The following is a 24,996-nucleotide window of genomic DNA, read 5'->3' as shown; positions in this document are numbered from 1 at the left end:
ACTCTCCATGAGCACGAGCAGCGAGCTGGTGTCCAGCTGGGTCACCTGAACGACGTCAGGACAAGGTTTCTCTGTAAGAACATAAAAACATACAGTCAGTGACAACAGAACCAGCTGCTGCCGGGACACCAGAGGACGTGTTGAATGAAGCTCACCCATGCCAGATTTGAAGAACCAGGACGTGTTCGAGTTCAGATTGATGTACTCCATGGCTACCGGCATGTTGGGGCTGGACCCCCGAGACACGCCGATACACACCATTGGGTACTCCTGTTGGGGCGGCACCACCATCTCAAACACCCGCAGAGGGCTGGGCAGGGGGAAGTCAAAATGCTGCAAGACGGAGAGAGAGAGAGAAAGACGTTCACAGAGGGGAAAGGGTTTGATAAACACAGCAACACTTTAGCTTTTCCCGAGGCAACCAGAGGGGAATAAACAGCATTAAAGGGTTCCTACAAACCCTCGCTGTCAGATGTTCACTCTTATGATGATTCAATATTTTCAGATTTTAGATATTTGCATAACTTAGCAAGGATCTTAAAATGTTTAAAGCCAATTCTGAAGCTTCGCAAACAATAGCCCAGAGTTGCATCAAACAGACAGATCTCTAGAGCTTGTAGACCAGGGGTCACCAACCTATTTGAAACTGAGAGCTACTTCATTGGTGTTGTGTCATACAAAGGGCTACCTGTACTGACCGTTGACTTGATAAATGCAAGTGTAAATAAAGATGAAGATTAACGGAATAAAAAAACACGATTTTAGATGCAGCTCACTGGTGGGTTATGCATTTTTTAGAACAGGCTTGTGGGCGCCACATGTGGTCCTCGGGGGCTACTTTGTGCCCATGGGCCCCATTTTGGTGACCCCCTGGTCTAGACATTTACAATAAGTCATGAAATCAGAGTATTCTTCCTCACAGGGTTGTTAAAAAGAAGAAAGTACACCAGCGTTCTCTTTCTTTATGGGCTTTAACAGGTTCGAAAACGATTTAAATGTAACCTAAATTGAACGCGTTACGCCCGGTGTCCGAAATTAACTTCCTGGTTCACCGGCAAAGTTGGCCGGTAGTTGTAACAATCAACCAGGCCAAGCATATTTTTTACCGGCCAAAATAAGTCTGACTGACTCCTGCTAAATATCTTAACATAATCCTGCTATGTAATTAGCCTGAGCTAAACGCTAGCTGTTAGCAAACAGACATGATGTTGTTGCTGTTGTGTGTTTGTGTACGTTTGTTGTCATACCAGCTGACCGCAGAGGAACACAAAGAACCATCCACCCAAATGATGACTAAAAAACACGATTTATTTGGTGCAAACATTTACTCGCCATGTGGCAGCTAGCCCTCTGAAATTTAGTCCTCAAACGGAAAATTTACTAGCAATTGGCGTCTGGAGCATGTTAAACTTTCGGACCTTGGTTACGTCCTCTGATCACAGGGGACTCTCCACATCAGAGAGCGGTCTCTCCAGCTGTGTCTCAGGTGGAGTTTGCATGTTCTACCTGTGTCTGCGTAGATTTCCTCTGGGTGCTCCGGTTTCCCCTTCCACTAAAGACATGCTTTAAGTCGGCCATTAGTGGCGGCGCATTCAGTTTCTGCGGCTCAGGCTTACCCTCCATCTGATTTATGAAATTTCATTGTATGTATAATGGCAAAGCACTTTATCCTCTTCCTATGGCCTCCACCACCAGTGCCCGGACCCTGGGGGAAGACTTCATTAATCCTAATCCTAAAATGGACATCCAAGTTCATAGATATTTGCAGCTTTCTTCTGCAGAGAGCCAAAGAACTTTTAATTTACGTCAATAAATCTCTTTAATTGCCTCATTTTGTCTGTGTGAGTCTCTCCAGATTGAATTGTAATTGGTTGGTTTGCTCAAGTTGTAAAATAAATACTTGTATTCTATCGACTCCCTATTTGTTTGTTACAACCCTCCTAACTTAATATGAAATTGTCTTTCCCTCGTCGTCCCCTTGTTTCACGTGGATCAAAATCAGTTATTTTGGGACCTTGTTTCTGTCATTTTAAGGGTTGTTGCCTCTTCCTCTGTTCAGATATGAGAATATTCTTTAAATGTGCATACCTTGATCAGCATGAACTTGTGCATGGGCTCGTACCACTGCAGCAGAACCACGCTGGAGTCCAGAGCACAGCAGAGGAACACGGATCCCCGCTGCAGGCTTCCTCCTAAAACAGAAAAACACAGAGGTTTCGTATTTTCATCCCAAGATACACAGAAACTGCTCAGAAATCTGTCTTTAAGACAGACTGAAACGAAAACAAAGAGATCAAAAAGTTTTAAAAATCACGTGTAGAAATATTTGTGCAATGATGGAGTTTTCGCTCTCACCAACTGCGCAGGTCTTGCAGCCTTTGGTATCCGGTATTTTGCTCGTCACTGGGCATTTTCTAAACAAAACAGAGTTTTAAGGAGACAAATTCTCCTGCTTTTTCATAAGCAAAGAAAGGAGGCTAGAAAAAAGGTCCAAGTTTACCTCGACAACAGCCTGTGAGTCGGTAAGGGAACCATTCTCTGTTCTTTCCGGGCCTGTTCGTACAATTCTTTTAGTGAATGCGAGTGAAGCTGCGACGATTTGCCTGCAAACAACCAGTTAGTTTAATTTTCTATCAGTTTCAGAGAAATCAGTATTTACCAAAAGCCTCCCTGGGACAGACGGATCTCTCGCTGACACATAAATGTGAATGCATATGTAGAGAAGACGCTATTTAAAAGAGTAACACCCCCGAGTTGGAAAGGTTGACTGATCGCAGGAACCATTTCAAAGTTCAGTTCACAAACTGGAAACCCAGGATGATCTGAAAAGTGAGATTAGGACAAAGTCTCCGCTGGGGTTTGAGCTCTTCTCTGGTCCCATCCTCCTGATTATTGCCAGTAAACCAAGACTTGAGCTGGTTCCTGCAGGGTTTACCCAGGGCTGCAGGTTTCATGGTTAAAGCAGCAGCAGGGGAGAGACAGGCTCAAAGTAAACTATGACCCATAATGCTAATAAAATAAATAATGATGATGATGATGATGATGATGATGATGATGATGATGATGATGAAATTAATTTCGCCGGATGGATTTCGTTCCGCAGAGCTCCACACATCCAACTGGGATCGCTCCATTGGAGATATATTTCAAAAGGAGGGGCCTTATCAAAAATCCTTGCATATGATTGGATAAACCACTTTTCCGTCACCTTTACTGATGCGCTACCTCAGCCACTCACATCAAAGCCGAAACCATCGTTTCCACAAACAAAAGCCGTCAAAGCCGTTCTCTGGAGTTCGTTTAAAGAATTAATATTTGGTAGATTGGACAACATTGATAAAATAGCAGCATCAATGTTACCAGGTAACCAGATAGTCGCAGAGTGTCCTAATTCCTTCACAACTTTATTTCAAGAGACGATCATGACCAACCCAACCCACCTGAGTTATTCTTAAATCTACATAAATGCTGAAGATGTTGTGTTTTTTGTGTAAACTTTGCTTTATCAATCACATTTGCAGACTGAAACACACCGACGGTGAACCTATTTATTTACCTGATACCGACATGAGGACGTTATTAATGGTGTAGACCCAGATGCACTTCCCAGGGTATAACTGGAAGAGACGACACAAACATCCAGCGTCTGATTTCCAAGCAATCCAAATTGTTTTGAGTTTACAGCTGTAAATTATAGGGGTATTTGTCCGATTAGTTTCCGGGTCTCGCAGTAAATCCAGTCAGGATCTTACCAGCTCCATGGTGGCTTCGGAGCCGTTTAGGTTCAAGGTGTAGATCCCTTCCTCGGCCGCCAGGATCAGATGCTGCTCTGAAGGAAGAGAGAGGAGACACATGATGTTCAGAGAGACGTTTGATCAGACGAAACACGGCTGGGAAGCTGCGCCCAAGACACAACCTTTGGACGTGGGGTTTTCCCAGGTTGCGGAGCAGTTTATCTTCAGAGGGCAGCCGTGAAATATCTTTTTAAAATAGACCTGAAGACACAAAGAGAACCTTCACAATTCAGCTTAAAAGCAACATGTAGACAGGTTCCTCAACATCTCAGCAGAAACTCACAGGAGGTTTCTTCAATACGGGGCTGGGACATTCTGGAAGGTCCTGAGAAAAGACGAGAAAAAAAGTTTGAAAATGGATCAGAAAGACCTGGAAGGAGGAGAAAAGACAGCAGAGATCAAGAAGTTACATCTTTACTCCTAAAACAGGGCAGTTTTAACAATTCAGTCTGAGGGGGATATTTTTTACTAAATTATCAATGATCTAAAAATCCCAAAGAAACATAAATAAGATTTAATGATTCCTTCAAACTTCATTTTCTTTTCTACCTTTGGTTTCCGTCTCCGGAAGTCCTTAGGAGGCAGTTCAGGAGGAGGGGGGTCTGGTGGACTGTTATGAAGCTGGACTGGTAATGATGGAGGGTCTAGATCACACAAACATAAACATTTTAACAAAATATACGGTGGGAAAAAAAAGGAATCTCACTGGACATCAAAAAAACAGGAGTTGATGAGGTTCTATGAGAAAGGTTAATAAAAGAACAGAAATATCCTTTATTGACCCTCAACATAGATGTAGGTGTAACAGCAGGACAGAGTCAAATGTAACTACAGTCTTAAAAATAACAAGCTGAGACTAATAAAGCTAGGCGTACACTGTACAATTTTTTGCCCTTTTCGGGCCGATTCTTCAGTTGTGCGAGAGTTTTTTGGATCAGGCTGTTTCAGCGTCACGGTGCGTCCTGCGCCGTGTCGTATCCAGGGGGTAACGAGGGGCGATCAGCCTCTCACCACCACATCCCCATCAGGAATCGTATCGTCGGATGAAAATCAAAGGAGATGGTGAGCGCCTCCTGCTGGTGAAGCAGAGCTACGAGCCGATTTCCCCCAACATCGTGCACTGAGCATGTGCAGACAAGGGAATTCTTCTTCTTCTCAGACGAAAACATAGGAGTGGACATTATAAACGTAGACGCCTCATTGGGTGCAGGTTTGTACGTCAAAGTCACCACCATATTGTATGTGGCAGAAAGTAGCGAACATCTATGTTCCCTGTGTTTATGTTGTAAGTATTCAGATAGAAAGATAGATGGAGCTTACATATACTTCTAAAAAAATACAGAGAGATTAATTGATAGAGATTGGCAGCCAAATTGGCTTTTGATCGATGTTTTGATCAATGTATATATATATATATATGGTGAAGCAGAGCTACGAGCCGATTTTCCCCCAACATCGTGAACCTTTTAAGATCTGGTATAGACACAGATTAGCAGACTTTTTGGGGGAGTATTAAAGATAAATAAAATTACTAATAGGAGAAAAAAGTCATAGGAGAATATAAAAAAAAGACAAAAGTCGTAATATTATGAGAAAAACGTCATATTATGAAAATTAAGGGGAAACATTTCCAGAATAGTCACAGTTTGCAGAACTATCTTATGTCCTGGAGTAATAGGGCCAGGTTAAATTATTTTTATTATTTTTATTATTTATGAGAATAAAGTCAGGAAAATGAAGCCAAAGGGATATGAAAATAAACTTGTATATATATTACAAAAAGAAAAATATTACGAATATAAAGTATATTCTGAGATTAAAATCACTCTGATACTGTTTAAAGTGTCTAAGTCTAACAGCAAATTTGCCACATTCAACATGGCGGACGCTCTGACACATCCGCAGCATAGGCAGACCCCGCCCAACGAGGCGTCTACGTATATAATGTCTATGGGAGCAGAGAGAATCATGGCGGCGGTACGTGTGACATGGAGTCAAACTACGGAAGAGCAACTCGTAGAATTACCAAAGCAGCGCGTTTTGTTCTAGTGAGCCTCATATTTAACAGAGAGCATTGACACTTCCATCTTTTTCTTCTTCTACTGTTTACGTTTGGCTTCCGGATAGACGAGTCCGACAAGCGCCATCTCTCTACGGTGCTGAGTCTGACAGGGACTGCATTAAATGTGCAATGATAACATTTTAACCTTTAACATAACGGCTAATGGAAGCGAGTATAAATAATAGATGGATGAATGGAATTTGTTCCCAATTTTGCAGCGCCCCCTGGAGGCCACGGCGCTCTTAGCATCTCTGCTGCTCTCAGAGGTCAGAAACTAACGATGGGGGCTACTCACCTGAGTGGCGTGAGGCTCGTGGATGAGGTGTGGGCCGGACGTGGGTCCCACTGGAGGTCCTGATGAGAGGGGAGGGGGCGCACAGAGAGCTGGGTTTCCTCAACCGGTCGTCCTCTCCTGCCATGCTCTCCTCTGAGCTGGTCCGAGCTTTGGGCTGCAATCAACAAAAAACATGGACAAAACTGTTAGAAAAATGTGAATGTAATCATTTTATTTCTTTTAAGTTACAGGTATTTGGTTTGTTTTAAGAATTTGCTTTCAGTAAGGTTTTATTGTATTTAACCTTAGGCAGGAATAACAAATGGTTCTCTCAGATAAGGAATGTCTCCCTTATCCAGCTGTGCATGAAGCTGGTGAGTAATTACCATCTGCAATTCCAATTGTTTCCTTCTTTGCTTTTAACCTCCTGACCCTTTTCAACCCCCATGTTGTAAATTCCTGAAACCTCCTGACCCTTTTTTTGATGTGTGATAATAAAAACAAGAGGACAGAAATGACCCGACGTAGACGATACCAAACTTTCAGGGAGTGAAGTTCTCCGTTTGGGTATCCTCTGTCCTTTTCTATAGAACAGTCTAAAACTTGTGCTGTGTGCTTTTCGTTCTAGGATAAAAGGGGTTATCTGTAATGACCCTATCAAAAACTGCTTAGTGAAAACAGCTGGATTGTTATTTATTAGTCTCTGACTAAGAAAGTGTAATTTACCAAATATATAAAAAAATGAAACATCACAAAATCCCATTTGTTTCCTGATTGAATGAAATACGGTGACAGAGAAAAGAGCTTTAAAATGTTCTTGGCTTTAATAGAGTTGTGGTAAAAAATAGGTCAAAACCACTGTGGTGTTGGAAGATAAGGGATCAGGTTTTTAAAACGCTTTAAAATTATTTCAATTGAAAAACCACAGACAGCAGCTTCCAGCTGATCCAGTTTGGCTGGAGCTTCAGCTGAGGACATTTTAATTTGGCATACAGACGAGTTCATGTCAGTAAGTAATGTGTGTTTCTGTACGCTGGAGATTCTATTTATATAATTTTAGAATCTGGAATAAGACCAGATCATTTTTATTTCAATACCAAGAAACCCTAGAATTGAAAGAGGGCGTACTTTCTTTTTCTAATAAGAGTGAAAGTGCATTCAGTGTTGGGGTTTATTATCACCTTTGGAGGAAGCGGAGGAGGAGTTTCGTCTTCTGGCAGACTGTCAGAAAGAGAAAGTTGGTTCATTAGCTGCTCCAATGTTGGAAACTAGGGCTGCACAATATATCGCCAATAAATCGCCATTGTAACATCAGCGTTCACAATATTCATATTACAAAGGACTGGTTGGAGAAAAATAATGTTTGTATAAGACACAGCGCCGAGCAAAAGCATTCCCCACCGTGTCTTTTTACCTATTTTGTTTCATTCCATTAAGAAATTTTATGTTTTTTATCTTTAATGTGATTAATATGAATAAAATAATCTAAATCTGTGAAATGGAATTAAAACAGTTTTAAAAGTATAACAAAAAATAAAACTGAAAATTGGCAGTTGCATATGTATTCACCCCCTTTGCTATGAAGCCTCTAAAACGGTCTGGTGCAACCAATTACCTTCAAAAGTCACATAATACGTGAAATGAAGTCCACCTGTGTGCACTCTAACCTTCACACCGATCTGTAAGTATAAAAACAACTTTCCTGAAACGCCCCACAGGTGCAGCAGCACAACGCAAGAGCCATCAAACCACCAAGACATAAGGAGCTCTCCAGACAAGTCAGGGACAAAAGTGTGGAGAAGTACAAGTCAGGGCAGGGTTACAGAAAACATTAAAATGTTTGCTGTTCCCCTGGAGCACCGTCAGATCCATCATCTTCAAGCTGGGCTTCATGGAAGAGAGGCCAGGAAGAAAAATACATTGTTGAAAATAAGAAGGCAGGGTTTGAGTTTGCCTAAAGGCACGTGGGGCAACTCCCCAAAGTTCTGGAGGAAGGAGCTCTGGTCAGCTGAGACTAAATCTGAACTGTTCTGCCACCAAGGACAACTCTGTCTGGCCCAAACCCAACACATCCCATCCCCACAGCGAAACACGGTGGTGGCAGCATCATGCTGTGGGGAGGATGTTCAGCAGCAGGGACAGGGAGACTGGTCCAAGTCGAGGGAAAGGTGGACGATGCTAAAGACAGGGATGTTCTGGAGCAGAACCGGCGTCTGTCTGCCTGTGATCAGAGACTGGAACGGAGGTTCACCTTCCAGCAGGACAACGACCCGAAACAGACGGCTGAAGCAACACTGGAGTGGTTTAAGGGGAGACATTTAAATGTGCTGGAATGGCCTAGTCAAAGTCCAGACCCCAGCCCAAGTGAGAATCTGTAGTTAGACTTGAAGATAGCTGTTCACAGGTGAGAACCGTCCAGCATCAGTCTCATAGAGACTGATCCAGAGAGAGCTGCAGCTGGAGCTGCTGCAAAAGGCTCTTCATTGTACCGAGTTTAGGGGGTGAACAATTAACTATGTACGCTAAAGCTTTCTGTTACTTTGTTCTATTTGTTTCATGATAAAAAGTGATAAGGCATCTTATTAGATGGTGCAAACTCTCGATCAATCAATTATAATTCAAGGTTGAAAGGCAACGAAACATAAGAAATGCTGTGCAGAGTTTTGCACAGCGCTGTATTTCAAGTGTTATTAAAGGTAAAGGTCACAGGGTGAAGGAAACAAACAGGAGACAAAAAAAAGAAGAAAATAGGCAGAAATCACAGCCGACATCGGCAGATTTCCTGTTATCATGCAACCTTAAAACAAACACGAATGCAGAGAAGAGTTTGTTCATCTTACCAGGAGTGCTGCATCGTGGGGCTGAGGAGAGACGCACAGAAAGAAAGCCTTAATTTCGTGTCTTTAGAACCGTCTCCATACAATTAACACAAAACAAACCAGCAGCAGGAAAACCAAATGTGTCAAAGTCAAAATCTATTTTTCTCTCTCTCTTAGAAACGAGTCGCTCCTCTGCTGTTTTCGCTTCATAAATCTACTTCCTTACATGTCCACATCATCGTAGTCGTCAGAGTCCGAGTCCTGGTCCCTGAGAGACGAGAGGATGTGATGTTTATCAGTTCAACGGTGGGAAGTCCTTTAATTTGATCCACGTTAGTCAGATAATTAGTTACCTGGGCGGACTGTTGATGCTGCCCGTTGATCCTGATGAAGCCCTTAACTGTGCAAACCAAACAAAGATCAACACGTGTGAGTAATTAATTAGGATCCAGTCCCATCATCTTCCTAACCTGCAGAATAATTCTGATCCAAACCATCTGCACCTTGGTAGAGGTTTTATGCCTCAATGAGTAAACTGTCTTAAACAAATTCCTCTGAAAATGAGCAATAAAACAGGCAAAGTCCAAAAACAGTTTTTGGAAAACCTGGAGGACGACTAATCGAGATCTCCTTAACAGATGAGCGGAGAGTCTGGCTGCTTTGAGGGGAAATATAAAGAAACGAGGGAAGACTGGAGACCTTTTTTCTGTAAATGTGTTAAAGGTTTAGATAGAAAGAAAGGCAGATTAAACGCTTACCGTTACATTTGGGGATCCGGTCTTCATCGGTCGCTGCGTGTAAATCTGTTCGACTGAGCAGACAAAGATGTGATAATTTTTATCACTTTAAAAACACTTAGACTTAGACTTAGACTTAGACTTTCTTTATTGTCATTTTGTATACACAGAGTGCATACAGAACGAAATTTCGTTTTCACACAGCTCAGAAATATTGCAGTAACTCTACAGGATACCTTGCAGTGAATTACAGTACAGGATAAAGTGCAGTGATCAATCGCAGTCACTTACAGGATAAATTTCAATTTACTTCCGGATAAAGTGCAGCAGTGAACAGTAGGCAGTTGAAATGTAAACAATGTAAACATTGTTTATCACAGAAATGATAATAATAATTTACAGATTTTACCTGTATTTAAACCTTTTTATCTAAATTATAAAGCTCACGTGATGGCAAACTAAGATAAAAATAAAACATCTTACAGCTAATGTCAGAATTGGTTCTCTCGGCCCGGTTGTGCTTGTTGATAGACTGGATTCTTCTTAACGATGCAGGAGGAACCACCTTGAATCACAAACATCCCAAATAAAACAAAATTAAGAGCTGTAAACAAACCAACTCGTTGCAAGTTTCTGAGATGGAGGATAAAAGAGGAGCATTAACGTCTCAGAGCGCGTATCCCCGGATTTCACCCCCAAACACTCAGTTTATGAGCTTCTAAAAATTGTATTGAGATTCTTCACCTCCATGTCGTCGTCCTCCGTCGACACGCACGTCTTGTGTTTCTCAGGGTTTCTGAATTTATCCAGCAGGTCCAGCGTCAGCTCCTGGTTCAGACACTGCTGGGTCAGAAAGGGGTGCTGCAAAACCAGAACATAACAACCAGTTAGGAGCAATGTGAAGAAAATAAAATGTAGTGTAAAACTAAACTTTGAGACAAACCGAGCCGCATTTATTTAAACCAAGATGTTTTCAGAGATGAAATCAACTATATGAAGATCATATTTCACAGTCATGGCAAATAGAAAGTTGCCAGTCAACCAAGGAAACTGTTAAAAGGCCATTTAAAAACCATTTCTAGTTTATAATTCTAGAGAAAAGGTTAACAATAATCAGTCTTCTCAGGATTGGACGTCTCAGTAAATTTATCCCGACTGCAGACGCCGGTGCAGGTTAGACGCCAACGGACCCGCTCAGCAGCCTAAATGTTAAAGTTCCTGACAGGAAGGAGGGAAAGAGACTGAGAAAGCCTCTATTGTCCAAAGACTGCATGGCAGCTGGACTTTCAAAGCTGGATCTGAATAAAAACACAAAACCTCTGCAGTAATTTCCTTTGGCAGAGTCGTCAAAAGTATTCACACCTATTACTTAAGTAGAAATGTTGATACCGGGGTTTCAAAATACTTCTGTAGAAGTAGAAGTATCAAATCAAACCTGTTACTCAAGTAAAAGTATAAAAGTACTGGATATAAAACTACTCAAAGTATTAAAGTAGAAGTAACCCTCCCACCATTACTATGATCGTAGAGGATGATGTTAATATTGAAAGAAATAGGGATTGGATAATAAAAGGTCCGTTTAGGTGCAACACTGAGCATCAAGTATTGGTGCAAAAAGTGAAACTTCAGAGACATATTAACAATAAGCTGTTATTATTAGAATGTAAATGAACATCTAAGAGTAGCTGCAGGATTTAATGCAATAGATGTAAGATAATAAAACTGCACATTAAAATGAGAGCAATACCCTCTTATAACAATTACCCTTGTATGGGTCTCTGTATGCAGCAGACAGTGTTGTCAAAATAAATGATTCATTCTAGCAGATAATTAAAAAATTGAAAACATAAATCCTAAAAATTCAATGTTCTTCTTTTTGTTCTTCTAAAGTTTTTGTTGTGGCATTTAGCAAACAGCTTAGTGCAGTTCTGCCTCCAACCACAACCATAATCACTGTTCAGGTAGCGCTATTTATCTGAAAATGTGTTTTTGTTTTTATTGACAAGCCAGAAGGAAAACAGGTTGAAATAAAATAGAATGAGACTATTTTCAAAATGTAAGGAGTAGAAAGTAAAATGTAGGCTATAAAGTAATTACTCCACTAAAGTATAAATAATCAAAATTTCTACTTAAGGCAATTAAGTATTTTTACTTAGTTACTTGACACCTCTGTCCTTTGGACGGATGAGTCCAAATTAGAGGCCATTAAATTACAGCTCCATGTTTGTTTGGAGAAAACAAAACACGGCAAATCAGCACAAACACCTCATAGCAGCTGTGCCGGTGGTGGAGAAGTAATGATTAGGGCTTGTTTTATGGCCTCAGACCATTTACATGTAAACCGTCAGACCCAAACTTTGGCCTAGTCAAAGTCCAGAGCTCAGCTTGACTGCAATGCTGTGAACTTAATATCGGCCCAGTTTTACTTGTGGGAGTGATGCAATATGTGAAAAATGACAAATATCGACCGATGTTAATGCCAACATGTTTAAATCAAATGTGAAATGTGAGCTGTCTGGTGGATCTGATGCATGTCAGATGGTGCTGGTGTGGCTGCGCGGTACTGACTGAGAGCATCTTGGCGGCGCTGGGTCTCTTCTTGGGGTTCCTCACCAGCATGGCCTTCACAAAGTTGTAAAAGTTGGACGACCTGTGGGCAGGAGGCGTGTGGTGAGAGCAGGGACCGACGGTACATGCATACTGAGTCTTAGAAAGCACAAACAGATCAAAAGTCACCAGTTATACCCTCTAAACTCAAAACTGAGCTCAAACATAATTTCAGTTAGGGCTGGATGATATGAAAAAAATTATATAGATAAAAATAGAAATCAAATTTGATCAATATCGATAATTATCAACAAATTCAAAACATATATTTTAAGTGCAGCCCTGGGCATTTTATGCTGTTGCTTAGCGACCTAATTTTAGATCCAGAACACACAAACACTGAATTCATACTCAACGCTTTATTCAACCAACTTTTTACCAAAACTGCAAGTTTAAAAAAAAATGAAAAAGAACATTCTGCTCTCTGAACTCTTTGAAAGAGCGGAGCTTTCTGAGTCTGCGTTGTGATTGGTTGGGATTAATTACTGTAATATTAACCTACATGATAGGTTAGAATGCAAAAGGAAGGAAGACTTTTATTCTATTGAACTTTTTATAAACCCTTTTTCTCTATCATCAATATACGTCCAGTGTTGTATAGTAACGAAGTAAAAATACTTCACTACTGTACTTAAGTATATTAAGGAGTAGATTATACTTTCCTTGAGTACATTTTTGGATAAATTTCACTTTTACTTCACTATATTTACGAACTTAATTGCGTACTTTTACTCCAATACATTTTTAACGTTTGGTTTAGTTACTCAGTACAAAAAAAACGAGATTGAGAGAGAGAGACACGCAAGTGTTTTGACCCCACCTTCTGATATTGTTACAGGTGTATCTATTAGCAGGTTTACCACTTCCTGTAGGTTAACTAGACCTGGTTTATCACCTAACTATGTTCTTAGTATACACCCCCTTTGCCTGCACTTGGCTGTGTACAGTTTTAAAGTGCATAGCACTGACCTTACTTGAAGAAGGAAAACTAAAAGCTTAGAAAAAGGTTGTATTTTATGTCTAAAATTGGTCTAAATTTCTCCTGGACTTGGTTGTGTACAATTTTAAAGTGCATAGTACTGACCTTACTTGGAGAAATTTAGACCAAGTTTAGACAGAAGATACAACCTTTTTCTAAGCTTTCAGTTTTCCTTCTTCAACACTTGGTTGTTTATATTATTTTAAGTGAATTTGACCTTCAAAGTTTACCAAAATATAAAAAAGGTCATTCAAACTGCATTTACCTTGTTTTACTTTTTACTTATACTTTTCATTACATTACTTTAGTACATCTATTTTTACAGTAATTTTCATACTTCAGTACAAGACATTTCAGATACTTTATGACTTTAACTCAAGTAACATTTCAGTCAGTGACTTAGACTTTTACCAAAGTCATATTTTGGAGAGGTAACTATACTTTTACTTGACTCTGAGATTTCAGTACTTTATACAACACTGTATACGTCTATGGATTGATATATATTGTTATTGAATTATCGTCCAGCCCAAATTTCAATGTTTGCTTATTTGCTAAGCACATGTTTATTACAAACTCTGTTTTTTTTTTTTTTTAGATTTGCATGAAGAAATCATCTGTTTGAGCCCCGAAGCGTCACCTAATCACGACCAGATCATAGAACAAGATGCATGTTTAAAACATTTGTGGACTTTTGGTCTTTACCATTTGGATTTATCCTTCAGTTTCGGAGGCTGGTAGCCGCTCTTGGACATGAGAAACAGGACTCTACAGGGGAAACAAGAGAGAACAGAACGGTGAGCGGCGGACCGGTGCAGAGACCTCGGTTCTGCTGGGTTTCACTGAGCAAAGGGAGGGCCGTGAGCCTGGACATGTGGGCGGTGGAAACATCTGACGACACGCGGGCGGAAAACTGCTCGTGTGTTCAGGTGAGCTCACGTGCGTGCTGATGCTGCGAGGGGAAAACGTTTGAGGCTGTGACATTTTCACAAGTGTCATGTTTTCTTGCATGTGAGCAGATCACGGCTGCGTGCGTTACAGGCCTGGGGTCTCATTTAGAAAACATTGAGCAGAATCCAAACTAAAATTGTACGTATAAAATCATGCGCACCTTAACGTTTGCGTACCTGGTTCTGCCCTCTACACGCCCGGGTTCAACCAGAAATAGTCTAAAGCATCTCCTGAATGTTAATGTGTGTTAAAAATGGGTCAGCTTGTTGTTTTTTTTTCATCATGGTGACGTGGCAGCCATGGACAAAAAAAAACAAAAGAAACTTTGGAAAATTTTCCGAGAGGCGTTTATCATATTTGTGAACCAGAGGTAGAAGCACAGAAGCTGCCCGCATTAAAAGAACTCCTTCAAAATTAAACACGACAGCTGTTTTCATCGTCGGATGAAAGCTGTGCTCCTGGTGAAATTCCTCTGAGGCTGTGCGCTCAGATCGACATTCAGAGGAGGGAGGAAGAGGAGGATGAGAGGTTTCCCCCACAATAAGACCCCCCCCCCCCCTTGAAAAAATAAAGAAATAAAGAAAAATGAACACCACAAAAACAATTTTAGGAAGCCGATGGACGCTGAATGCTGTATCGGTATGAGCGGTGCGCACCTTCTCTGCGCTCTGCGGGTTGGAAGGCAAGGCAAGGCAAGGCAAGGCAAATTTATTTATATAGCACAATTCAGTGCAAAGACAATGCAAAGTGCTTAACATGATTAAAATATAGCAAAATAAAACAGAATAAAAGCAAGTAGGAATAAAATGTAGATAGAAAAAAGAACAAAAAAGTGGAGAGCTGCCTCACAGCCACTTTTCCCTGCAGGTTATAGCAGAACGCAATGCTCGGAGTCTAAAGTGACATAAAGGCCGGTCATCAAATATGTGATCCCTGAAACCGCGTTTCCTCCTAATTCTCCCTCCAAGGTCTTCCAGCAGTGCCAATGCATCCTCCGCTAAACTCCGTTTACACCAATTAAGGTAATTAGCCACTTACTTACTAGGTAATCTGTTAATCTGTGGAACACGTCACGCCGGTGATCATTGGGGAGAGGAACGTGATGGTAGAAAACCCAGATAAAATGTTTTATTTATGATTTAAGAATGCTTATGGGATTTTTAAAATTTATTTGAAAGGTCCTTATGTATAGTTATGCGTCACAAGCGCTAGTATGAACAACACCGGGGTTTTGAATGCTTATTATAAAGATGATCTATGATTAAACTCTGATATGGAGTGAAATCGTCTGAGAGGAATCATGATGCATTTTGGCTGCAATTCAGCACTTTACCATCTGAGGCGCTAATTTCCCACGTCACCAAAATGAGCGTACGCCTGGGTCAGAGTTACTGTGAGGACCGCACACTGAGCTATATAATACACTGGAGTGCTAATCACCGTCTGTTTGAACGAGTCGCTTTGAAGCCACGAGCCGCCATATTGGTACTCCCTATTTCCCCCCAGTAACTAGGGAATATGTGCGCTACAGCATCGAATAACGAGGATTTTCTCATGTTCAGGGGGGGCTTAAGACTTTTAAAATGTCAAATGCCATATAGTTTTATGTTATGTTCTAAAAATATCAAGTACTGAGAAAGTCATGTGCTGAAATATTTTGCATTTTATTCATTTAAATATATATGTTTAACATTTCTAAATATATAAATAACAATATACAAAAACATATATTTACATATGTGTATACATATATATACATATATACATATACACATACTTATATATATATATATATATATATATTTAATATGAATAACATGTAAAATATTTCAGCACCTAATATCCTAGTAGTTGATAGTGTTAGTACATCCACTGACTGTAGAATTACCTGTGAAACGTTTTCCCACAGCCAGAAAACTGCTGCTTGTTGCAACCAAATCCTATGGGATTCTGTGAGAGTAGGGAGTAGCAAGATGGCGGCCAGTGACTTCAGTTTTTCGGCAAAATCAGCACTCCAGTGTATTATATAGCTCAGTGGGACCGCAGTATTCCAACTTTTGCATGGACAGTGATGTACGTACGTTTCAGGCCCCATTTAGTGCATACCCAAGCTTTATAAATGAGACCCCAGGTCTTTATCAGGTTGCATGAAACACAAAGCAGATTCTAAGCCGTCCTTATTTATTAAACAGAGATGAAGCCAAATGTCATGTAAAAAACTAATTACACCAAATGATTCAACAGACTAAAGGACTGGCTTTCTGCACGGCTTCATCAGTCCCTCCGCTTGTTGTGGAGAAGTTTCAGCCAAAGCTTTACAACGTTGCTTCATGGTTGCAGGACGCGGTTTGGACCTATTTGACTCTCGATGACTTTAATTTATGGAGGCGTTCAGGGTCGACTGGAATATGGGGATTTTGTGCTGCCTTGGTCTCGTCACTCCTACATTCAGATGCAATTTTGCTTATTTTAGTTGAGCTGTTATCTTCTTTTTACAGAAAATTACTTTTTTTAAATTGTCCCTCATGAACTTTAACATTGACCATGCTAACTGAGGCCTGCAGAGCCTGAGATGGAGCTGTTGGATCCTTCGCTGTTTCTCTCAGCATTGCAACACCACAGGTTGGGCTGACATGTTTTAAATGTTTTCCTCAGGTTGATAATCTTTTCTCCCTGTAGTTTTAGGAACCTCAGATAGTTTAGAAAAGGCCTTATAACCCTTCCTCCCTGTCAACGCTGATGTCTTTCTACCGTGGCCTTGTGCTGAAACACGTCATAATCATACACAGTTTCTTTATTTTGGCTTCATCTTTGTTTAATACATAATAGTAATAATAACTCAGAACCCAGTGATACTGATAGTTTTATTTCCTATGATGTGTAAAACCATAGAAACGAAAGAGGCCGTAGTTTCTATTTACCATAAATGCAACTAAATGTCATCACCCGTGATTCAGCTCCTGCTGAATGTGTTGCGAGTTATTTGTTTCTCCTGTGTGTTTACTGTGTGCAGATGTTGGTTTGAAGGTGACGGCGTGTCTGTCAGAGTGTAATCACCGCAGCGGGTGGACGTCAAACATGGGAGGCTGCAGCTCTGCCAGCTCGATGGCAGTGATGCCCACAGACCAGATGTCACAGAGTTCGTTGTAGCCGCCTTTAATCTCCACAGCTGCTACCTCTGGGGCCATCCTGAAGACAGGAGGAAGGCAGCAACAATCAAAACAAAAATGCATAGATATCTTGAAGAAGGAGACATTTAAAAAATAGGTTGAAAGAGAGGCAGCAAAGGTCCACAGGCCGGGACTCGAACCCAGGACGGCTGTGTCGACGACTGAGGCCTCCAAACATTTGTTCCCTTGCTTTAAAGCAGCGCCACCGCCGTTACTTTGTTTTAACCTGTTATGCCCTGCAGAACCCTGTACACGGGGAGGAATTGAACCATATATATATATATATATATATATATATATATATATATATATATATATATATATATAAAGTTTTTCTGAGTCCTCTGGTTAAACATAGACACATTTGTTATCCACAGGAAAGTGAGAATGTTGGCTAAATGCTGATATAAGTAATTTTAATGATTTGAAACAACAAACAACCTAATCAGAAAGTAAACAATTTCCAAAAATTACGTCGCTGTTCACCAGATGACTTCCACACACACAAACGTCTAAAAGTATAGGTTTTACCACAATCTACCCATTATTTACCCACCCCGCAGCAAAAGAAGACCAAAAAGATCACTTGTTTGGAAATCATGATGTAAAAACTTGCTTACCTTGTGAATTTTTTAATTTTAGAAACAAGCCATAAGACATCCAAAACAAGTTTTGCAAGTAAGAAATCTCCAGTGTTTTAGATGGTGCCAAAATGTGCCCAACTGTGCCGAACTGTCACAAAAGGTACAATGCCTAGGTACAGGCTTCCTGTTAAATCAAGAATAGAATTTAAAATTCTCCTTCTAACGTATAAAGCCCTTAATAATCAAGCTCCATCATATATCAGAGCTCTGATTACCCGTATGTTCCTAACAGAGCACTTCGCTCTCAGACTGCAGGTCTGCTGGTGGTTCCTAGAGTCTCTAAAAGTAGAATGGGAGGCAGATCCTTTAGCTATCAGGCTCCTCTCCTGTGGAACCAACTCCCAGTTTTGGTCCATGAGGCAGACACCCCGTCTACTTTTAAGACTAAACTTAAAACTTTCCTTTTTGACAAAGCTTATAGTTAGAGTGGATCATGTTACCCTGAGCTATCTCTATAGTTATGCTGCTATAGGCTTAGGCTACTGGAGGACATCAGGGTCTATTTCTCCCACTCTGCTGAGTTCTCCTACTGCTGTCCAATCTGCATTCTTTGTTGTCATTTCAGCTTTTAACTTTTTGTTCTCTATCTTTTTTCTCTTCATAGAAGGTACACCTGGTCTGACGTTCTGTTAGCTGTGACATCATCCAGAGAAGACAGATCACACGCTATTACCATCTAATGTAGAACAGATTCCTGGGTTAATGTGAGCTTCTGGGCTTTCTGTGTCTCTGCTCTGTCTTCTCTAAGCCCCAGTGGGTCGATGCAGATGAGCGTTCACACTGAGCCTGGTTCTGGTTCTGCTGGAGATTTTCCTTCCTGTTAAAGGGGAGTTTTTCTTTCCATTATCTTCATGCATGCTCAGTATGAGGGATTGCTGCAAAGCCATCAACAATGCAGACGACTGTCCACTGTGGCTCTACGCTCTTTCAGGAGGAGTGAATGCTGCTTGGAGAGACTTGATGCAATCAACTGGTTCCCTTGTATAGGAAATTTGTGTCCAATCTGTATAATATGATTGAATTTGACTTTGTAAAGTGCCTTGAGATGACATGTTTCATGAATTGGCGCAATGTAAAAAAAAATTTAATTGAATAGGTATTTTTTTACTAAAATATCTGTAACTTTGGTTTAGTTTACCTCACCTGCATGAATCTTTGCACATCTAATGTTTGCAGGTGTATCTAGGCGTTCCAAAAGTTTTTAGTCTTATTTATATTCATTCTGAACGGTTTACATGCTTTATAATGCAGAAGAAACTGCACCAGGAAACAAAATCCTCTTTTTTTCTATGTTCCATCCTCATTTTCTCTGAAACTACAGACATTTCTATGATAATAACACTTCTGAGGGAATCTCCTAAGTGTTGGCTATTTCTGACACCAAAATGATTTAAATTGTGTTTGTAGTTACTGAATAAAACATGACTAGATTTAAGCATTTCATTTTTAGCAAAGATTCAGAAACAAGGCCTTGGAGGCATTACAGGTTTAACAATGACCACACATAGCTGCCAGCTGCATTCATTTGACCTTAATGCAGTGCTGCTGAGGGAGAGAGGCAGGTTTGGTCTTACCAGTACGGCGTCCCGATGAAGGACATCCTCCGGGCCAGAGTGGCTGTGATTTGAGCTGAGATCCCGAAATCAGCTGCACAACAAAGCAATTTCAGTTTAATTTATCATGTATTTTTAAACATATACAAACAACAAATCAATCTGTTTCATCAATGTGTAGATTAGGTGCTAAAAGAGCCGCTGCGTCTCAACTCGGAGCAGAAAATATTGTGTTCTACCTACGATATATTTCAACCAAAATTATGATTTGATTTTGGCTTTTCTCTGCATTAACCACAAGCCACAAATATGGCCTCTAACATCTTTAGATGTTTGTAAACAAGGACTATTTAAAACGAGAACTTTTAATATTTTATTAATCAGAATATTATTTAAAAGAACAGCTGTTAATTGATTTGGACCTCAATCCTTGTTGAACATAAAGTGCAACAAACAAGCAAGTCTATGTCTTGACTTAACTGATTGACCAGAACTTAATGCTATGGTGAGATTCCTGAAAGTGTCTGGTAAAACAGTATGATTATATACACTCTAAAAGAAGTAATATAAATTAGATTATCTCACTGCTGCAACTGTCTTCCCTTCCATGTGGAAGCAAACCCAATTTAAACATTTTACTGACACCTAAAGGACGTTTCTGATCCATTAATTGTTACATAGCCAAAAATTGCAGACCTCTGCGATTTGGAAATTGCTTTTTTTTAAATTGCGATTATATTGCAAATGTGATTAATTGTGCAGCCCTAGTTCTAAGTTAGAAAAAAATAAGATTTTAGTGAAAATAAAAGGTGTTTTAAACAATTGTATCATTGAAGCAGAACCTGCCACGCTTCTACGAGACAGATGTTGTTATGAGAGCTGCCAGCGTTGTGGTGAGTGACTCATGTTAACCACACCGGTACAGTGCAGACGCTGCAAACTTCCACCTACCTAGTTTGACCTCGCCCTGATCATTTAGGAGGATGTTGGCACCCTGCAAGGAAAAGAAATGAAACATGAGAGCAGATGCACCACGGAAACCATTTATAGTTCACAACTCTTCTCTGTATCTGCTCAGAGATCTTTCAGCAAAGCCACATAGGACCAAGAGTAAAAACCTACCCTTAAAGGTGCATAGCCACGTTATTTGACTTGTTATAAAATGTATACGTCAGTAGCTCACTCTGGTTGCATACAAAGTTTTTCTTATGAAAGATTATCACGTCCTGCTGGTGTATCAGTCGTTATTTTGTGTTTTATGCTTTGTTTTTGCTCAGTTTGTTAGTAAATAAAGCTTTTCGTGTTCATTTATGATTTTAACAGAAGTACATACTGCACATGCGTAGCAGGGGTTAAAAATGGAAGCGGCTAACGGCTATTAGCATCTCCCTGCAAAACAATGCAGAAAGGTCCAAGATCCAGTGAAAAAACTGCAAAACATTTGATTCCAAGAGCGAATCGCCTGGTATGTTGCTGGGAATCCAGTCTGAACGTTGGTGTTCACTGAAGCGGACGCTAAACCTGCCGAGGCTCAGATGTGACGCAGAGTTGACTGACGTGAGTAAATGTTCTGATATGAGGCTCTTAGAGTTGCTGTAGATTGCTTAATTTAATTGAAACAGTTGGTCTTTGCTCATGCCGAGCTCCTGCTTTACTGCGAGGCATTGCAGCGGGTCAGGCTCGGTCCGGCATTATTTCCTAGCGATTTATAAATTAAGCAAACCGGCATTATGATAGTTTTGCGATACTGTCGCTAGATGGCGCCACATCTGTCTATATCTGCTAATCCTGCCCGAGACCAAATTATTTTTTGGCTCAGAAAGGACCATCAAAACATTATCAGGATGGAGGCTTGGTGTATATAACCTTATTTCATCATGATCAAACGGTTTTTGGTATTTTTTTATAAGCATATAATGTGGCTATATACCTTTAAAGTCAGGCTGTAAACTGATTATTTCCTGCTAAAGTACCTGGAGGCTTACCAAGAATAGACTTTTTTTTAAATACTGGATGTCAGAAGACACTCCGTCAATAATCTACTCCTATAAAAGCATAAGCAGAGGATCTAACAGATGTTTTTCAGGAAACGTTGAGCCTGATTATTCAGCAAATCATTCTGAGCAATCTGGTTAGGTTTTTAAGTTCACTCTCTGCGCTCCGTTATCACACTGAACCAATGTTTCAATCTAAATATTTTGGCTGAGGTCGCCTCTCGGTTTTCACGTGCTGACCTTAATATCTCTGTGGATTTTCTTCTGTGCATGCAGGTAGTCCAGACCCTGGTCACACAAACACACACAAAAACATTTGACGTTCCTTTACAGAAATTGCAACAACCCGATGAACAAGACTTTAGGAATCACAAAACAAACGTAAAAACAAAATCTTATGTTACCTGTAGCATCTCCCTGCAGATGTAGGCTATCTGTGATTCAGACAGCGGGCCGGTCACTGCAGAACAAAATTCACTTATTTAATGTTCAAAGGGAATGGCAGCAATCACAGGAAAAGAAAGGGAAGAACTGTCAACAGCATATCCCTCTTTTCCTCATTCGGTAATTATGATTAAAAGATATTTTTTGCTTAATTTTATCTGCATAACACATTTAAGACAAACATATCAAGTTAAGCATGCTGATGATTCTTCTAATTATGAAACAATTAATTATTTTGGTTGTTCTGAAACCAAAAGCTTTTAGCGTCACGCCCTATGAAACATCTTGTTTTTCTGAACAAGAAAGGCTTCTGTAACTAGAATGTGTGACATTTGGCTTTTTAGGCAACACATAAAAACGGACAGAGTGACCACTTCAGCAACTTTAGATGAGCAAACGCAGGCATGGAGGACGGACCTTTCTGCACCAGCAAGAAACAATTATTCTTCTGGATTTAAAGGGTAATTCGCCCCCAAATCAACTTTCTTTGGCCAATAAACTGTTTACATGGTTGTTTTATAGTACTGTCTACATATTCTGGTCATTATTTTGATAAATTGGTGCATATTTGTTGAAATACTGCTTTTACATCTAAAATCGTCAGTGCGGCGCCCTCCTAGGATTAAACTGTGGTCTTGCATTGAATTTTGAATCTGTATTGCTATTGGTTCAAAGGTTTTTGTGACGTAATTTGGAAGAACTGACATCAACAGCGCTGCCGCTGTATGATATATGGCAAACCATTTAAACATTTAATCAGTAAGTTTAACTGTCTGGGATTACCATTAAATATATCTAGTCGTAATGTCACTGTGACTAGTATGAATTTTGATTTAAGATAATATATTTGCAGCATAAGCAAAATTATTTTGCTAGTATCAGTACTTAATAGCCAGTCTAGTAATTAAATATTAATCATCTTGCCAACCCATTTAGGTTTCCCCATTGTAAATAAATCTTGCATGAGCAAAGCTGCCAGTGATTCGGCCTGGATTACAAAGCGGGAAATAAATATGATAACGTATAGTTGGACTGATCCTGTCCTCCACTGCCTCGGCAGCACCGGCTTCGGGGACTGCTGATACGGCTCTGGCCCTCTGGGCTCCACAATGACTCCCTCAACCTCCACCTCAAAAGACCAAACCGTGGCGTAACTACCAGCGTACCTCTGCTCACTCGTCATGATTCAATATGGCAAATCGAGCTAGCTGCTGCCCCCCCCCCCATCCTAAACACAGCCCCCTCCTCCCCTTTTCCCGCGTATTCCCACCCACTTTGATGGACTTTTTCAAATTTGTCTGGAGGCGGGAAAACGCTTAAACATGTGGGTGAGTTACACTTTAAGGTGTGTAAAAAGCAAAATCTGATGCCAGAAAGTTTTCTTGCCTTATAATCAACATTTTTTTTGTAACAAAATACTTTAAAACTGCTCAATTCAAGTACAAAGTAAAGAATAATTTGTTGCCAGGACACATTCAGGGTCTGTTTTTGATCAGGGACAGTGCTTATAATTTTAGAGGGCATAAAATGTTTAGAAAACGAAAAGAAAGAACAAATGTAAAACAACACTGTGTTTCTGTTGGGGTTGATGTACGGAACAGACGAGATCAGAAGCTAACATAAGGTTTAAAAACATATTTAAAAATAATGTGATTAAACATTATGAATCATGTGAATGTAATTAATAGCAGTAAAATATTGGGTGGATTACATTTTTTTCCAAAATGTTATTATTGGGTTTTTTTTCTTTTCCTAAAATCATATTTTGGTATGCATTATTAAAGGTAGCCATCACTTTTTTCTTTTCTAGTCCAATGTAAATTGGTTTTGGATGGTGGGCATTTTAAGCTCATTGCTTCTGCCAATGCACCCGTTTTCAGACTGTTTTTTATTTTATTTATGTTACAAGGACATATATTATCATTTACTGTATACTTGTGTGTCTGAAATAAATAAATTCTAAAAAGGAACTTTGTATCAGAAAAGCTGTTTTCCTAAAACAAACTCTAAAAAAACAAATACATTCTCTCACCATGGTAGATATCCTGGAGGGAACCTCCTCCGCAGAACTCCATACAGATCCACAGTTTATTGGCTCTGCAGGAGGATGGAAGCGTCTAAATTAGCGACTGTGTTCAGAATAAATAGATATAAAGGGAAACCATGACAACTAACCGTATGTAGCTGCCATAATAAGCCACAATGTTGGGATGCTTGCAGCTCTTAACGATGATGATTTCCTGCTGGATGATGGAGAAGTCATCTTCTGCAGGGACAGACACAAAGGACCAGCGGTTTAAAAACACTTTGAAGACAACAGGCTTGCAAAGCAACAGATGAGTCAGTCTGATCCGGTTAGCTGCAGTAAGCTACAACTTGTTTACAAAGCATCACTTTCTGTTTAAGGTTCTGATGTTTTTCTGATATGGTCTTCATCCAGAACTCCTGTGGTCACGTTTAAAGACGGGGGTGGAAGTTTTTTTTTTTTTTTCCAACCACAGTTCCTCCTGTTTACAAATTACAACATACAGTCACGGGGGGAAATTAAATGCACCCTCTTTCCATTGAAGGGTTTTGTTTTTCACAAGGTCCTACAAATATTTAAATATAACTTCAAGTTAGAAAATATCATTGCAACAGATCCCAGCCTGTCCATTATCTATTAAAACAAAGGTGAATTTAAGGTGAAAATAATTCGTGTTTTTGACTTTTTACAGGCGTCCATTCACACAATACCAAGTTGGAATGACATCAGCAAAGACTCTGGACAAAACAAACTTTGTTGGGTTTTTTAAAAGCGATAACACCGCCGAAAACGTTCATATGTTTTCCTCTTACAGCCACTGTAAAAGCCAATGTGTGTAAAGTCTATAAATAAGAGGGAAATGACATGTGTATGGTGTGTGCTTCACCAGAAAAGGCAAATCAGCTTTGACCGCTTGGCTGGGAAATGCTGTCACAATACAGC

At 40.1% G+C, this 24,996-nt stretch overlaps 1 protein-coding gene across 1 annotated transcript in view; it reads right to left on the bottom strand.

Annotated features, from left to right (window-relative positions):
• LOC105930213 (mitogen-activated protein kinase kinase kinase kinase 5) overlaps positions 1–24,996 on the bottom strand; it is a 73,409-nt gene that overhangs the window by 3,842 nt on the left and 44,571 nt on the right. The window contains exons 3-29 of the mRNA XM_012868312.3: positions 24,204–24,294; positions 24,061–24,125; positions 21,989–22,044; positions 21,825–21,872; positions 20,542–20,584; positions 19,612–19,684; positions 17,281–17,412; positions 13,978–14,040; positions 12,255–12,336; positions 10,431–10,547; positions 10,170–10,251; positions 9,708–9,760; positions 9,303–9,349; positions 9,176–9,217; positions 8,971–8,991; positions 7,312–7,351; positions 6,152–6,305; positions 4,344–4,438; positions 4,078–4,119; positions 3,917–3,995; positions 3,753–3,829; positions 3,557–3,617; positions 2,501–2,603; positions 2,356–2,414; positions 2,089–2,192; positions 156–333; positions 3–71 (exon numbers count right to left, since the gene is read on the bottom strand). Coding sequence (XP_012723766.1) covers positions 3–71; positions 156–333; positions 2,089–2,192; positions 2,356–2,414; positions 2,501–2,603; positions 3,557–3,617; positions 3,753–3,829; positions 3,917–3,995; positions 4,078–4,119; positions 4,344–4,438; positions 6,152–6,305; positions 7,312–7,351; positions 8,971–8,991; positions 9,176–9,217; positions 9,303–9,349; positions 9,708–9,760; positions 10,170–10,251; positions 10,431–10,547; positions 12,255–12,336; positions 13,978–14,040; positions 17,281–17,412; positions 19,612–19,684; positions 20,542–20,584; positions 21,825–21,872; positions 21,989–22,044; positions 24,061–24,125; positions 24,204–24,294 — 2,076 coding nt within the window. The remainder of the gene's footprint in view (positions 1–2; positions 72–155; positions 334–2,088; positions 2,193–2,355; positions 2,415–2,500; positions 2,604–3,556; positions 3,618–3,752; positions 3,830–3,916; positions 3,996–4,077; positions 4,120–4,343; positions 4,439–6,151; positions 6,306–7,311; positions 7,352–8,970; positions 8,992–9,175; positions 9,218–9,302; positions 9,350–9,707; positions 9,761–10,169; positions 10,252–10,430; positions 10,548–12,254; positions 12,337–13,977; positions 14,041–17,280; positions 17,413–19,611; positions 19,685–20,541; positions 20,585–21,824; positions 21,873–21,988; positions 22,045–24,060; positions 24,126–24,203; positions 24,295–24,996) is intronic.

Source organism: Fundulus heteroclitus, chromosome 18 (assembly GCF_011125445.2).
Source record: "Fundulus heteroclitus isolate FHET01 chromosome 18, MU-UCD_Fhet_4.1, whole genome shotgun sequence".
NCBI classification, from domain to species: domain Eukaryota; kingdom Metazoa; phylum Chordata; class Actinopteri; order Cyprinodontiformes; family Fundulidae; genus Fundulus; species Fundulus heteroclitus.
This window is presented reverse-complemented; position numbering and strand designations above follow the sequence as displayed.